The sequence below is a fragment of the Dreissena polymorpha genome, chromosome 14 (genome assembly GCF_020536995.1).
Source record: "Dreissena polymorpha isolate Duluth1 chromosome 14, UMN_Dpol_1.0, whole genome shotgun sequence".
NCBI classification, from domain to species: Eukaryota; Metazoa; Mollusca; class Bivalvia; order Myida; family Dreissenidae; genus Dreissena; species Dreissena polymorpha.
The window spans coordinates 34,887,382-34,903,150 of NC_068368.1; the positions used below are offsets into that span (position 1 = coordinate 34,887,382).

General features: G+C 36.8%; 1 protein-coding gene across 16 annotated transcripts in view; it reads right to left on the reverse strand.

Moving 5' to 3' along the window:
• LOC127857086 (uncharacterized) overlaps positions 1-15,769 on the reverse strand; it is a 96,781-nt gene that overhangs the window by 40,902 nt on the left and 40,110 nt on the right. For 3 of the 16 annotated variants that reach the window (XR_008038328.1, XR_008038327.1, XM_052393439.1), the window contains exons 2-3: positions 6,807-6,894; positions 5,505-5,980 (exon numbers count right to left, since the gene is read on the reverse strand). The exons of 7 other annotated variants lie outside the window; for them this stretch is intronic. Coding sequence is in view for 2 of the 9 variants with exons in the window: in XM_052393439.1 (XP_052249399.1) it covers positions 5,747-5,980; positions 6,807-6,894 (322 nt within the window). In the remaining 7 variants the exon portion in view is untranslated. Of the gene's footprint in view, positions 1-5,504; positions 5,981-6,806; positions 6,895-7,971; positions 8,103-11,994; positions 12,680-13,269; positions 13,832-14,120; positions 14,393-15,769 lie in introns of those variants that run through there. 6 more of the 16 variants (XM_052393432.1, XM_052393431.1, XR_008038326.1 and 3 more) reach the window with 5 other exon arrangements.

Consider the following 15,769-nt stretch of genomic DNA (forward strand, 5'->3'; position numbering starts at 1 on the left):
AGAACGGTGCTTGTGGTTTTACGTGTGCCCGTGATTATTTTGAGTGCCGTGTTTTGGATAACTTGTAGCTTTTTAAGTAGTTTATCGCTGGCTGAGTTATATGCTATGCTTCCGTAATTTATCTTTGCCCAGATAGTGGCTTTGTAAATACTCATCAGTGCTTTCTTGTCTGTGCCCCAGTTATTTTTTGGATGCATTTGAGAAAATTAAGATCTTTCTGGCAGCGCACTGTTAATTTGAGGATGTGTTCTTCCCATGTTAGGTATTTATCAAATGTCATTCCTAGGAAAGTAATTTTGTCGAGGTACGGGAGCGTAGCGCCACATAGTGTTAATAGCGGAAGTTCTGTGATTTTTTTAGAAGTTGTTTTGGATGCGCGGTTAGAAAAAAACAATTGCTTGAGTTTAGAGGGATTAATTTGAAAGCCGTATGATGCACTCCAAGTTTCTATAGCAGTCAGGGCGTTTTGAATTTTATCAATTGCTAGTTTAGGCGACCATGAGGTAGTCCATATGGCACTGTCATCTACAAAGAGGGAAAGATCAATTAGGCCTGTTTTATTTTGTGCATTATGCTTATGAATCGTGCGTTCTAGCGAGTTCATTGTAACGGAGAATAATATGGGGGAGAGAACACTTCCCTGGGGGCAGCCGTTTGTTGTCTCGACCGTTTCGGAAGTCGCGTCATGTAGTCTTACTTTTATTTTCCGCGTTGTGAGGAAGGCTGCGAGCCATTTGAGCATGGTGCCCTCTATACCTAGTGTATGTAGCATAAGAATCGCATGTTCATTCCATAATTTATCGAACGCGGCAGTGAGATCTAAGAAAACGGCTGCTACCGATTGGCCTAGATTTTGAGCTCTTCTGATGTCGGCTTCATGGCGCACTATATGGTCTTCGCACGAGTGGTGAGCTCTACACCCTGATTGATTTTTCGAAATTAGGTTGTGTTTTTCAAGATAAGCGCATAATCGGGGTTTAATCATTTTTTGTATTAGATTTGTGAATGTTGATGTTAACGAGATCGGCCGGTATGAGGCTGGAGATTCTTTGGGTTTATTAGGTTTGAGGATCGGTATAATTGTTGCCTCATGCCATTCATCAGGGAGGGTGCCTTCGGCCCACGATTTATTGTATAAGGCGAGGAGCTCTTGTTTTGCAGAGAGAGGGAGTTGTTTCCGTATTTTGTAATGTATATTATCATCACCTGGCGCGCCATTTTTACAAGTCAGTTAGACTGTTTCTAGTTCGAATAAGCTAAAAGGCGAATTGTATTTGTGAGTTTTGGTCTGTGTATGAAATTCGAGCCATTCTGGAAATTCATTTTTAGTTTTAGGTTTTCGCGCAATGAAGGCTCGAGAGTAGCCTTCGTCGCTGCTTACCGTTTGGTAGTGGTGTACTAAGGCCGTAGCTTTATCGGCGTTTGTTACAAGTATTTCATTATTGATGCGGAATATCGGAGTTATAGGACGCGGTCTGCCTTGCATACGGTGTACTTGAGACCAAAGTTCTTTGCTAGTGGTTTTATACGAAAGATTGTTACAGAACTCTTTCCAGCTATCTAGTTTTGCTTTTTTAATTACTTGTTTTACCGTAGCGCGGGCTTCTTTAAGTTTTTCATATTTGGGACCCGTTCTGATTCTGATGCATTTTTTCCTGCATTTTTCGCGGTATTTAATAGCGGTTTCACATTCCTCGTTCCACCAAGGTACAGAGCGTTTAATTTTTTTAGGGTTTTTGTTGGCTATGGGAATAGAATTGTCTAGCGCTGTCGTGAGTTTATTTAGATAGGAATGGAAGTGAGTGTTAGAGTCAGTATTATCTTCGTTGGGCAGAAATTCGTTATTGCATTGAACTTTAAAGTTATTCCATTGATCAGGTGTAGCCTTATGGATTTTCCACTTATGTTGTATTGACGGAAGGGTGTGTTCAATTTTCAGTTTTAAATTCACCACGATAGGGAGATGGTCGCTACCAAATGAATTGTCGAGTACATTGAAGTCGCTTATCGCTTGTAATTTAGCTGATATAAGGGCGAGATCGATCGCGCTGTCAGAATGGCCGGCGCGGTCGGCCAGTCTCGTGACCTGTCCGTCGTTTAAGAAATTGAGGCTTGTGTTATTTAGTAATTTTAATAGATTTTCCGCATGATCATCACATCGTGGATCGCCCTCGGGGTTCCAGCAAGGGTGTTTGAGGTTAAAATCGCCAATGATAATATTGTTTTGTGTATGGTCTAAAGAGTGAAAAAAATTGAGTAGTTTTTGAGAGTATTTTCTACAGTTTGAGCGTATACACATTGGATACGAAAGGACAGGTTTTTATCGAGGTAGAGTGTGATAGCACACGACTCAATCGGGCAATCTTGGTTAATCTTGATTTCAGTAAATGGGATTCCCAATTTTACATATATAGCTACCCCCGTGGCCGTTGCCTTTTTTCCTTCTATTGATCTCACGGGTTCTTGGTATCCTTTTAATTGAACTTGTTTATTTTTGCTTCTAAAGTTTGTTTCTTGGATGCATACAACATGTATCTCATTATTATTTACATAATTTTGGAGCTCATACAATTTGTTATTGGTATCATGACAGCCAACACCTCGGGCGTTCCACGACATTACGGTAAGATTTGAAGTAATATTTGGTGCTGTCGTAGCCATTGAGGGGCTTGTATTGGGAGATTGTACAAGCTTAAGGGGTTGTTCTATTAATATAAACCGTACGCGTGGCGGAAGTATATCGGGAACGGCGGCGCGAGCGCTTGCCTTCTGTGATGGCTATGTCGCATGATGATAGGATTCGGGCGGTACCGGTTCAGATTAAGGTTTTCCTATGGATGTGTAGAGGCGAGCTCTCATGGTTTTTTGGTTGCCAGTAGTGACGTTGGAGTTGTGTGCGTCGTGGTGTTTGTTGTTGTTGTTGTTTGGGGGTGACCGGGTTGTTTGCGTTAATAGTTTGGTTGTGGGTTTTTGCTTGCTGTGATTGTTGTTGTTGTGTGAGAGGAGGGTTCATGACCTGTTTTGGTTTTGTGGGTTGAACGGGCGTTGGTGATGGTTGCACGGGCGGTGTTAATTTGATGTTGAGTTGCTCAGCCTCTCTTTCAGGGAATTTATTTTTGAGAATAGTTAGTATTTCTGCTTCAGATTTACCTACCAGTTGTTTAGCAATCACAATGCCGCCTACTGCGCCGCTTTGATTAATTTAACAAAAATATATACGTGGGCAGGTCAGATAACTATGTCCATTTAAAGCTTATTACTTTCCTTGACTTTGTTTTTTCGACACTATACCTTGAAGGATGATGTTCACCTTGAAATTTTACCACTCAAAATGTGCAGCTCCATGAGATACACATGAATGCAAAATATCAAGGTGCTATCTTCAATATTTAAAAAGCTATGGCCAATGTTAAGGTTTTAGAACGACGCCTACGGCGGACGGCGGACGACGAGCTGGCTATGGCAATAGCTCGGAGTTTCTCCGAAAACAGCCTCTTTAAAAAACTAACAAAAAGAAAACTTACATAAGGATACACACGCTTAGAACAAAACGAGATTAACGGTATAACTAGATTAACGAAAATCAACCATTACGTTTATCATGTATGAAAATATTTCCGCATAAAAACATCAATACTATAACATATATCTTTGTATCTTTAGATTCAATACAAACTATGTGTTTTGATGAAAACAGATTATCCGTGTTCAATTAAAGTTTACATTCACTTGTCCAGTAAAAAACACGAGCAATTATACATTCACATGAGAAGTAGTTTAATAAATTCACATAAAACAACTGCACTTTATTTCTTATTTGTGAATGCAACAATAGCGTTATTGAAGACATTTTAAAAACAGGAATGAACACAGATATGCACCATTTTTATCGATAAGTGCAAAAATGTGTTCAATACTTTTTGATCAATATTACAAATCGCAACAATGTTTCTACTCAACAAGGAAAACAAGAATATGATCGATACATTTACAGCAATTACAACAATACCAGTGGACTTTCAGTAACTGCCAGTAACACATATATTCATTCAGTGCAAATGCGTTAACAATACCAACCATAAACCAAGTGAACATTTAGATAAGAAGATGAGATACAAATGACACAAACACACTTTATTTCCTAACATGCATACGCAAATAAACAAAAGTCACATTTCCACATACGTCGACAAAATGAGTTACTACAAATGTTCTAAAAAGAAATATATGCATAACTTGAAATTATACCGCTGGTTTCCAAGCGCAATACGTACATATTTTGTTAAGATATATACAATATAGCAAAATTACTTTACATAACTTTATTTTGCAAACTAATGTTATCTATGCGAAGCCGATTGAAATTTTGTATAAAGTGTATCGAAATTTATTGTTTCGGTAAAGTTTACAGCCTACTGTAAACAAATCTTTTGTAAAATTGTGCACATTTTTAAAAAGTGAAACAAACGTCTGAAAGTCAAACATCAATTACTGAACAAATCACTATTACGATAAGTTGTATAATTTTCAAGTTCTTGGCAACAATAATCGGAGATTCGTTAAAGATAATATGTACTCAAAAGGTATAAATAAGTGTTGTCCGCGCCTCGTTACTGATCTATTGATCATCGTTAACGTTTTACATCATAATTCTAACATAAATAGCATATTCGTTGATAACTCGACTCCCTTCCATTCTCATCCTCATGCGAACATCCGTTATAACCTCGTGCATTCGTCTCTCTAATGCCTGCATAATCGCATCGGTATCGTCAACCTCCCAGTTCTCATCCGTACAGATTTCCAATCTGTTCATGAGCATGAGCGTTAGCAACTCCAGCTCTATTCTCCTCCCGCTGTACCATCGTAATGGTTCAGGGTGAGCTACGATGCATTGTCGTATCTTTGGAAGTCTTAGTATCACCCTAGGACCTTCATTGAGCATATCTGTAATAGTTGATATCCATGTGCGTTGCTGTTCCCTATCCAGTCCAGAGGTTGCCATCAAATTCCTTTCTGGAATCATATAGTATGGTAGCTCTAAGGTGACCAATGCAACTCTAAGCGCATCCAATGCTTCATGCAACCACTGCAAAATACTTTTGTTATGAAACGAGGCTTGAGGATTATTTTCCGCCATCCATAAAACGATGTTTTTCAATGTGTACGATGTAACTTCTTTCTTACGTGGTTGTAATACATCGTTCTTTATCATTTTCAATAAAACATACAATTTAGTTTGAGTGTCATTAAGATTGCTAATTAGTTCGATCTCACCGGCGTTAAAACACACTCTCCATTCAACATGTTGATATTCACTTCCTTTTAATCCAACAGGCGTAAGAAATGCTCCAAGTGATACGACGTACTTAACGACTTCCGTTGGCGGCCAGTGGCGAGGTCTTGCGGCCCATTTTGACAGAATGTTGGGGCAGTAGTAATGTAATGCATGTACTTTGTCACGGTGCAAGTTTCCCATTTCTGTAGTAGGAATTGACGGTCCCGCTCGCTCATGCCGCACCTCGCCCTCAACCAAGTCTTCGTTCGACCAGTTATTAACAAACAAGTCACTGCTCAAAAGTTCGCGACCATATCCGTCATCACAAAACGCATCATTTACTTGCCTGATAATTGTTGTACCGCGTCTCTCCAGTAGCAATCTACAGTGACCATGGTAACTCCTGCGGCTGAGTGATCTCAACACGGTTATCTCCCCAGGAAATGCACTTGACTTTACATCATCTTCTTAACAGAATACTCTATTATTTACAGCCATTATATCATGATCACTTTCTAGGAAGCTGCTCAGCCCCTCACCTTTGCTACCCGTAAACATATACGTTAGCGTTCCATTTTCCTTTCCAGTCATCAGCTTGCCATGCTCCCGGTATGCGTCTCTCCGAGCCTGTATGATCTCCTGTCCGTAACCGAGCCAGCTCAGTATAGTACATGTCTCAACGGAGGCATTTTCCCACTGAATCTAAAAAACGTTTCAATTAGAAACACGCTACATGTCATTATTTTACGGCCATACCATTCGATGTATTATCAATTTAAAAGTATTATCTTGTGAAAATATATTAAAATTTCGTGTGTATGTTCTCAGTGAAAAATCCAATAGTCGGTACAAGTATTGCCAACCATGAATTAATTAATAAATTGAATTAAGGGGATCAAAATAAAGACACTGAAAATATAAACGGTAATCAACGGCGAGTTGATATATATTTATGACATCTATTCATAAACATATAAAACATATAATATTTAAATCTCTATTATCTGAAATAAAAATGCGGAACGAATAATGTTATAACTATTGATAATAAACTAAATTGCTATGGTTTAAGCTGCATAATTTAACGAAATTATATAAACTTTAATTGTTATGTTTGTAAATACAATATCTTGATGTTAAAATAGTTATTTAATAATTTAAAAGAAAACTGTGAAAAACGTTTGCCAAAAAGTAGGGTCGTACTTTGGCACGTGCAGACACTGATAAGTGGATTTAAGAAGATTCATGAGAACGAATGTATTCATTTTTAATGTTTCACATTTATTACAGAAGTAAAGTATTTAATTTGGGACCAATTATTAATATACAGTATAAATTTACCGTTGTTCTTTTTTCTAAAGATGTTAACGTATATCTGCCTTTAGTTATGCAAACATTAACCATCTAGATTGAAATGTCATTAGGAAATATAATAGGGGTAGGGGAAACTCAGACATCTAAACGGGAAAACAATGCGTCAATTGTCATTGTGTAGTGGACACAAACTGCACTCGACTTATCATCTTACCAGGTCTTGTTTGCTGGACACACTGCCCTGTCTTCGGAATCTTTCCGGTTCATCAGGTCTTGTGCCACTTTCAGCCATCCATACAGTGCTGACGTGAGATATTCGATAAATATAGGATCTTGAATGATTGGGCGTTTCGTATTGAATTTATTAAACTCGTCATCTAAATAAAGATAAAAACGAGGTTTGTCCAGTTGTTATCTTTATTTAGGTGGCGAGTTAAATAAATTCAATACAAAATGACCACGAATCTAAGATTCTATTGATAACATGACCAACAAATATTCTCTTTGTTTTATGCTCTTTTCACTGTTTATTAACATTGTAAAAGAGGTTAACTGAAGAAATTCGCTGGAATAATGATGTCATTTCGTCACAAATATGACGTCATTTCACAGTTATATAACTAGTGTAATAACACCCGTGTAATAAACAAAATTGAGCATTACGTTATTTCACTCCTGCAGCGTAGGCCATGTTATAAGCTTATATGGACAATAATATGTGTACTAGTTCGGGTAATTGTCATGAAATTAAAAAAAAAATACATTAACAAGATCACGAATACGCGTGCATGTTCTTAATACATATAAACTGATCATAGCTGACACGTTGCATTACATAAATAAGTTAAGGTTATGTTATGTAAAGTTAACAATACTGATTTTCAATAAAATGCAAATAAGATGGCTTCTGCCCGTGTAAAATACACGTCGTATATGAAACCTGCCTTACCTTATACACCACAATTGATTTATTAGCCTAGTCAGGTAATATGACGGTTAAATGACTCAAGTTAAATAAATAACATTACGTCTCCAATATACCTGGGCGAGGAAAATGAATAGTTTTCCAAAAGAAAAATTCGTTCAACGGCCTCTTATTTATCCCAATCTTTCAAATAAAAGGAAGAAAAATAGAAGTTAATATAGAATTTTAAATTACTGATATTGTAACATACACTGCATGGTGTGTTCGATGCCACGAACTTAACTAGTAGCAAAATAATACACTTGATGAAGTGGGAACATTTATTGCTACTTTTGTCGTTAATGTATTTTCCTTTTACTTATCTGCGTTAATGTACAAAATTAAGTTAAAGTCATTATATATTGAACAAAAGCATCATTATGATAACTCAATACAATGGCAGATAATATAATACCATGCCCTTGACCGATCAGTAAAGTTGTCCTTCGGCGCGGAATGTTTGAAAACTGCAGTAACGCTACTTGTGTTTATATGGCATGTAGACCGCCACGTAGCCAGTTTAATCAAGAGTTTTTAGATGTCGTCCTGCAAAATAATAAGAATATTTTTTACGCAATAGAAAACAAGGGCTGTTTGTAAAACATGAATGCCCCCCATATGGGCTGTCCGTTGTAGTGGCAGCCATTGTGTGAATACGTTTTTTGTCACTGTGACCTTGACCTTTGACCTAGTGACCTGAAAATCAATAGGGGTCATCTGTGAGTCACGATCAATGTACCTATGAAGTGTCATGATCCTAGGCAAAAGCGTTCTTGAGTTATCATCCGAAAATCATTTTACTATTTCGGGTCACCGTGACCTTGACCTTTGACCTTGTGACCTCAAAATCAATAGGGGTCATCTGCTAGTCATGATCAATCTACCTGTGAAGTTTCATGATCCTAGGCATATGCGTTCTTGAGTTATCATCCGAAAACCATTGTACTATTTCGGGTCACCTTGACCTTGACCTTTGACCTAGTGACCTCAAAATCAATAGGGGTCATCTGCGAGTCATGATCAATCTACCCATGAAGTTTCATGATCCTAGGCGTATGCGTTCTTGAGTTATCATTAAAAAACCATTTACTATTTCGGGTAACTGTGACCTTGACCTTTGACCTAGTGACCTCAAAATCAAGAGGGGTCATCTGCGAGTCATGTTCAATGTACCTATGAAGTTTCATGATCCTACGCCCAAGCGTTCTTGAGTTATCGTCTGACAACCACCTGGTGGACGGACCGACAGACCGACATACCGGCCGACATGAGCAAAGCAATATACCCCCTCTTCTTCGAAGTGGGGCATAAAAAGAACATTTCAAAAGAGCATCTGTAACACTTTATATGTTATACATTAAATTATAAAGGTGCATGCTTCAATTTATAAAATTAGTTCAATACTTCATTTTGAAACAACATGAGAAACTTTATAACACTTCTCAAAATTTGAGTTTGTTGAACGAAAAGGACGTTATCTGAACTATGACATGCGTGAATAAATATTATCAGTTTGCTATCGGTTAAATGCCGAATGAATTTAGGTAAACTTTTAACATAAACTGAGAACAACAAATCAAAACTGTTATATATTTTTGCTGCTTTTGAATTTATTTAGGAAGTTGTTGGTGACATTTTATTTTACGTTGAACATTTACCGTCGACATTTATATGTTAATGTCGCAATTACCGTAACAGAAATACACCTTTTTAAGGCTCAGTGTGGTTGAGCCTCATGTGAAAATAAAAACACGACAAATGCAGACGCCTCACGAAACTTGCATTCAAACATTTAAACTGTTAACTTGAATAATTGAAAGCTAGTCCAGTAGTAAATTCAACGATATTTTTCAATGAAAACTGAATCAATGCGTATGGTAGCCACGCATGAACCCCTGTTGACCAACAGTATTCACGAACAGAACGCGATGCATTGACTTTGTATATCAACACGTTCATCTGCACCTGTTCGGGTTGAATTTTATATAATCACAATTCATATTCCTATAATCAATGTTCAACCGCATTTAAGAAATAAAAAATTGCCGACTTAATATTAGACGATTAAAATTGAAGCATACATCTTCACAGAAAAAATATCGCCCGGAGATTTTGGATTGCTGCTCACGACACCTAATGGAAGCAAACAACACAAGTAGTTTTACTAATGATAACTTTAATTTCCAGGCAATATTGGCAGATTAAATGACACTAGCATAAATAACCGCGACCGCGAGCAGAGATGAGATAAAACGGTTGGTCACTTATTCCATATAAAAAATACATGGCATACACATTCAATGAAAAATTAACATATTTATCGACGTTACCAGTCTTTGGCCGATAAACTAACCACATCTATCATAGATGACCAATGTGTGATACACCTTTTTCAATACTGTGTATACCAGAAGTCACTTAACGGTGATTACGCAATGTTATTTTATGTGACTACATGCGATTCAAACTTATCATTAACGGAGTAGCCTGAAATTTTTAAAGACCCACATACATTATTAGTCTATCTGGACAATGCCGCTTCACAAAGAAATTGATTAGATTGTCATAACCACAAATGTGGTTTATTACCTGTTCAAGTTTATGTTCAAATACCTATATGCACGACAATAATCCATATAAGAGGCTAATATATATATAAATAAGTATCCATTTAATACCTTTAGCTCGCATGTAGTCACACATAAACTTGAAAAGCGAGACATGCGTTTTTTATCAGATTTATAATTGTTTGATTATATGTATTCCAAATTAATCGTGTAAACGAACCAGTATGTCTGGAGACACTTAACTTCTAATAGCGGTAGAGTTTGGCGTTGTTTTCGTACAGACACGAGACCTTCCATACGGGACCCGTGTTTATCATTGTTTGGTTAAAATACACTGTGGACTTGATAGTGTAGAGTAAATCAACATTATAAACTCGACCGAACTACGTAGAAAGACCATACAGAGACATTTCTACTTGAGGCAATATTATAAATTATATGATTGGAATTCAAAACATAATAAAATCGGACATCGGAAATAAAGATTACTGAATTAATGCATTGTTTATAATAAATTTAATTAATCGAAAATACCTTCAAAATATGACCGAATTGCTCTATAATAATATAGTAGTTAAACAGTGTCATTTATCTGCCAGTAATGAATTGTTTTATCTGGAATTTTTATTCTTCAATCCATGAACTTCGCTACCAGGAATTTTCATTCTGCAACCCGTTTACTTGCCGATTTAATATGATATTTTATGTAATATGTATTTAACTTGTTATTATTAAAATTAAATGTTTTTTTTTATATTCTTGTTTGGTGCTGACCTGCTTGCAATCATAGGCTCCAGACGGAAGTGATGTTGTGATGGTAAGTACGGTTTCCTAATATTATAAAAAAAAACGTTCTAAGTAATGCAGCCATCCGGCTATAATAGTAATGCGTCTCGCTCTGTGAAAACCGATTGTTATACATGTGAGTAAAGCGTCGCGCTATAAGTTCGCACAGTCTGTTCAGCGACGACACTTTTCGCTTGTATAGTAATTTTAGTTTTAAGTAAGTATCTTACATGTATTAGCGACAATCATGTTTAGGTGATGATCTATGTGCTTTCTTGTAAGAGACCTCCTTTAATTGACAAATTATATAAAAGCGCAAAGTCTGTTCACTGATTTGCCTGTGGGGTTTACTCAGGCAAATCCAGGATAACACTTTACGCACATGCAATAAGCCCAATTTTCTCAGAACGCGGCACATATTCAAACGGAAGTGTGTTATATTCTATAAACCTGAGCCTTATATTGCTGGCATTTTTTTCTGATCGCTTCAGAATAAACAAATGTACGATACCACTTAATGTAATCTTTATATGTCATTATTCAAAAAAGTATATTTCATGATCTGCAAAAGTAAACCATGTTTAAATCCTCATTGAATATCAATGTCGACACTATCCGCCGTAACTAAAGAGACTTCCTGTCATCCTAAAACACATTAAAGGCGGACAGTTTCCTCACTGACTAGCCTGTGCGAACTCATAGGCTAATGTGAGACGACACTTAACGCACATGAATTAAGCCCAGTTTTTACAAAGCGATGATTGAGTTATCGCACGGTTTTTAATTCCTGATATTTAAGACACAACCTACATTCGATTAAGTCATCCTTGAAAACACGTTGCATATATGCTACTTTTTATGAGCAATTCAACACGGATAATCGGATATTATCTATGAACAATTTTGTGGACTAAATGAGCCTCGCTCTGGAAAAACTTAATGTATATGTGTAAATATTCGTCCCGTAGTAGCCTATGCAGCCCGCACAGGTTAATCAGTGGCGCCACTATCCGACTTTATTGATTGTTTTGTTTAAACGAAGTCGCTTTTAAACGAACATTCAGTTTAAAAGAAAAGTTTCGTACCATATAAGCCTGTACGCACTGCGCATGCACATGCATTAAGCCAGGTTTCCCTAAAACGAGACCCATATATTATATAGTGCAAAACAAAGACAGATAAGCGCCAAAAGTCTGTCAAATCCGATGGGAAGGACCAATTGTACGGCCTGGCAGTCAGACGGATACGTACCGTATATAATGCCTCCCGCTGTGTAGGGGCATAAACATTCAAAATAAGCTGTGCTCTGGGAAAACGGCACTTAATAAATGTGCGAGAAGTGTCGTCGAAGATTGCCTTGTGCATTCAGGTGAAATTGCACATGAAACAGACTTAATTTAAACAAAAAATACCATTAACACGGAAAGTGACACTTTACTAACATGCATTAAGCCCCGTTTTCCCAGAACGCGACCCATATCAAGAGCAGTTCACAACTATGTAGTGTACGGGGCACGTTCATTCCAGTTAGAAGATCACCGAAACACATCGAAACACATCGTACCTACTGTTGCTATCACCACTTTCGAATTCACGTTTCTAACGGATTCCATCGCTCAATACTCCCTCCAACCCCCGTTAACAATATTTATAATAAAATGTGTAATGTAATAGGTGTTTGTAAGTTATTTAAGTGTTATGCATAAACCTTTGTTTATTGCATACAGTGTCTTTATAAACTCTGTAACACACAGGTGATTGAGTTTTTATTATTTTAATAAAATGAGTCATTATTGTTCACGTATGCGTGGTAATTAAACACGTCATGGTTTACTCATACGCATAAAAGTCCGTTTTTATTGACCGATAGTATGTACTTATGCCTTATTTTTCAGAATAAATAGCCACACACTGATTTAGTATTCAAGAGTTTCGCTTGTGTATTTATAACTATTCTTTAAAATGAAAATATTATATATATTTAGTTTTTTTAGGAACAACTGGCACTTTAGCGTGTTTTTTTGAGAAATGAGAAATACGAGCCTTTGGTTATAACGGCAATCACCAACGTGTAACGCTTAAACTATCTTCTGTAAGTTATCGTTTAACAAAATCCGTGTAGTCTATTTATTTTTCAGTGAAAAAAAACCCATAGCTATGGCGGAGGATAAAAACGTATTTGTCTCAACGTCAATTAGTAAGACAAAAGCAAAATAAGCCATGCTTTGTTACATTATAATTATAGTTTCGATATGAAATACATATTTTTCGTTTAAGGCAAGCGTTTAATTTATTTCTACGAATGCAAGTTATATTAATAGAAAACATTACTTATATTTAATAAACTGCGTAAATCTTACCACTAGTTTCCCTGCCAACACTGTGTTTAAACTTCTACAGATAGCTTCCTAAACTTGAGAGTTGATTCAATAATACAACAAACAAATTAATGCCTGAATAAATAGCAGTGATTCACGCGTCTCCACATTATTAACAAATCATTTAAACCAATACTTCAAGTATAATACCCAATGCTTCAATTCAAAATATACCAATACACAATCTATTGAAATAAACCTGAATGGTCTGATGATTTCTATTGATATCTTCGGTATTTGAAGGCGCAGGCATTCAATTGAATGGATTGTAATAAAATAGTGTCAGGTTTAAACGATTAAAACTCAACTCCGTCAGGTACATACTTATTATGAAAATGGGCAGAGTTAATATGTGCTATCGGTTAAGTGTCTTAACACTAAAAAATATTGGGACGGCGTCTCCAATGTAATTATTGCCTACTTGCATAATTCAAAATTATTCCATCCAATTAGTTCAACACTCTATGATGACATTTAAGTTTTTTCCACGTAGCTTGTGTCAACAAAGTGTTGATGTAACGGTACTTCTTCAACTCTAGATGTTCTGAAAAATGATATTCTGCTTTGAGAAAGGGAGTTTAATGCATGTGCGTAAATTTCCGTCCAATATTTATTTAGCATAAGCAGTCCGCGCAGGCTAATAAGAGACGAAACTTTCCGCTGTTATGTTTTTGTTTACTTAAAAGAAAGTTTCTTCATATCGAAACTCTATTTAAGGCTGAAAGTGTCGTCCTTGGTTGTGCGGACTGCACAGGCTAATCTGTTACGACATTTTACGCACATGAATTAAACACCCTGTTCACAGAGCAAGGCTAAATTGATTAAAAAAACACCTTTAACGTTGTTTTTCTCCTGCATCGCAAATGTATCCAGACACTAGGATACCATACCCCACACATATTACTCAACCCAGCCTTTTGTCAAAGAAACGATACACGCCTCGGTTCTAGTAATCAGGCCTTTAGTGACAGAGCTTTCTCGGTTTCTTCGTTCTTCGTTAAGTAAGCGGAAACTGACAACATAACAAACACTAGGCACCCATTGCAAGTCGGATGCAGAGGTACCACCACGCTGGTGCTCGAAATGTACTCTCTGTTTGTACTCCCTGAAAGATAACATAACAACTTTAAGTAAAATATGAGCCACGCTCTGTGAAAACGGGGCTTAATTCATACGCATGTCTTCACAGCTTAATTGTTGCAGACCGAACAGGCTATTAGGAAAGACACATTCCGCTTTTATAGAATTGTTTTTTTAAAGAGGGTCTGATCTGCACAAAATTAAATGTTAGCGGAAATTATAATCCCTGGTTAGCCTGTGTACATTTCACGCGCTAATACGGGACGACACTGAATACAAATGTATTGTGTTGTGCATATTGAGCCTAGTCCGCTACGCAGTCTAAGAGAAGCTGAGTACACACACTATTTAGGGACTACGTGAGCCTCGTTCTGGGAAAACTGTGTTTAATGCATGCGACTTAAGTATCAGCTGGGACGATACTTTCCGCCTAAACTGGATTTTTTTTTATAACAGACCTCTTTTAAACGAAAAAGTGCATAAAAGCGTACAGTTTCGTCTCTGATCAGCCAGTTCAGACTGCACAGGCTTATATGGGAAAACACTTTCCGCACATGCATGTATTACAGATCGCGTCTAAATAAGCGTTAGTTTATACTAATCGTATCCAACTTGCGGTCTTGCCTACGCAAACTCAAGTGTCCCCAACGCACAACAAAATACCAAATACACATAATTTTGAACTTTTGAAGCGGATATTCTGACATTTGTCCCCATTTCTTGCGAGTCGGCAGTGGGTCAATTGTAAACGATTACTTGGACATAAAAAGGGTACTGGAATAGGAACTTCGGTATATACCGGTACTCTGAAATACACACAACTGTGATGCCCACATGAAACATATTGTAACACAGGCAATTCACAAGTACATTAAAAAGGGCTTGCTTTCACAAATAACGTTCAATTGTGAAAGTTTGAGCATAATTCGCTACGCTTTTTTAAGAGAGGTTGACTACATATTGGGGTCTATTTATTTTATAGTTGAGAAAGAATAAGATGACAATGGCATTGTGGATACGTCCGATTCAAACTTATCATTATTAACGAATTAGGCTGTCATGTGGTTCATGAGATAATATTTTAAGACCAACATACATTATTTGTTTATCTGGACAATGCCGCTTCACAAAGAAATTGATTAGATTGTCATAACCACAAATGTGGTTTATTACTTGTTCAAGTTTATGTTCAAATACCTATATGTACGACAATAATCCATATAAGCTGTTAAAATATATATGTAAGTATCAATTTAATACCTTTAGCTCGCATGTAGTCACATAAACTTGACAAGCGAGACATGCGGATTTTTATCAAATTTAAAATTGTTTGATTATATGTATTCCAAAGTAATCGTGTAAATGAACCAGTATGTCTGGAGACACTTAACTTCTAATAGCG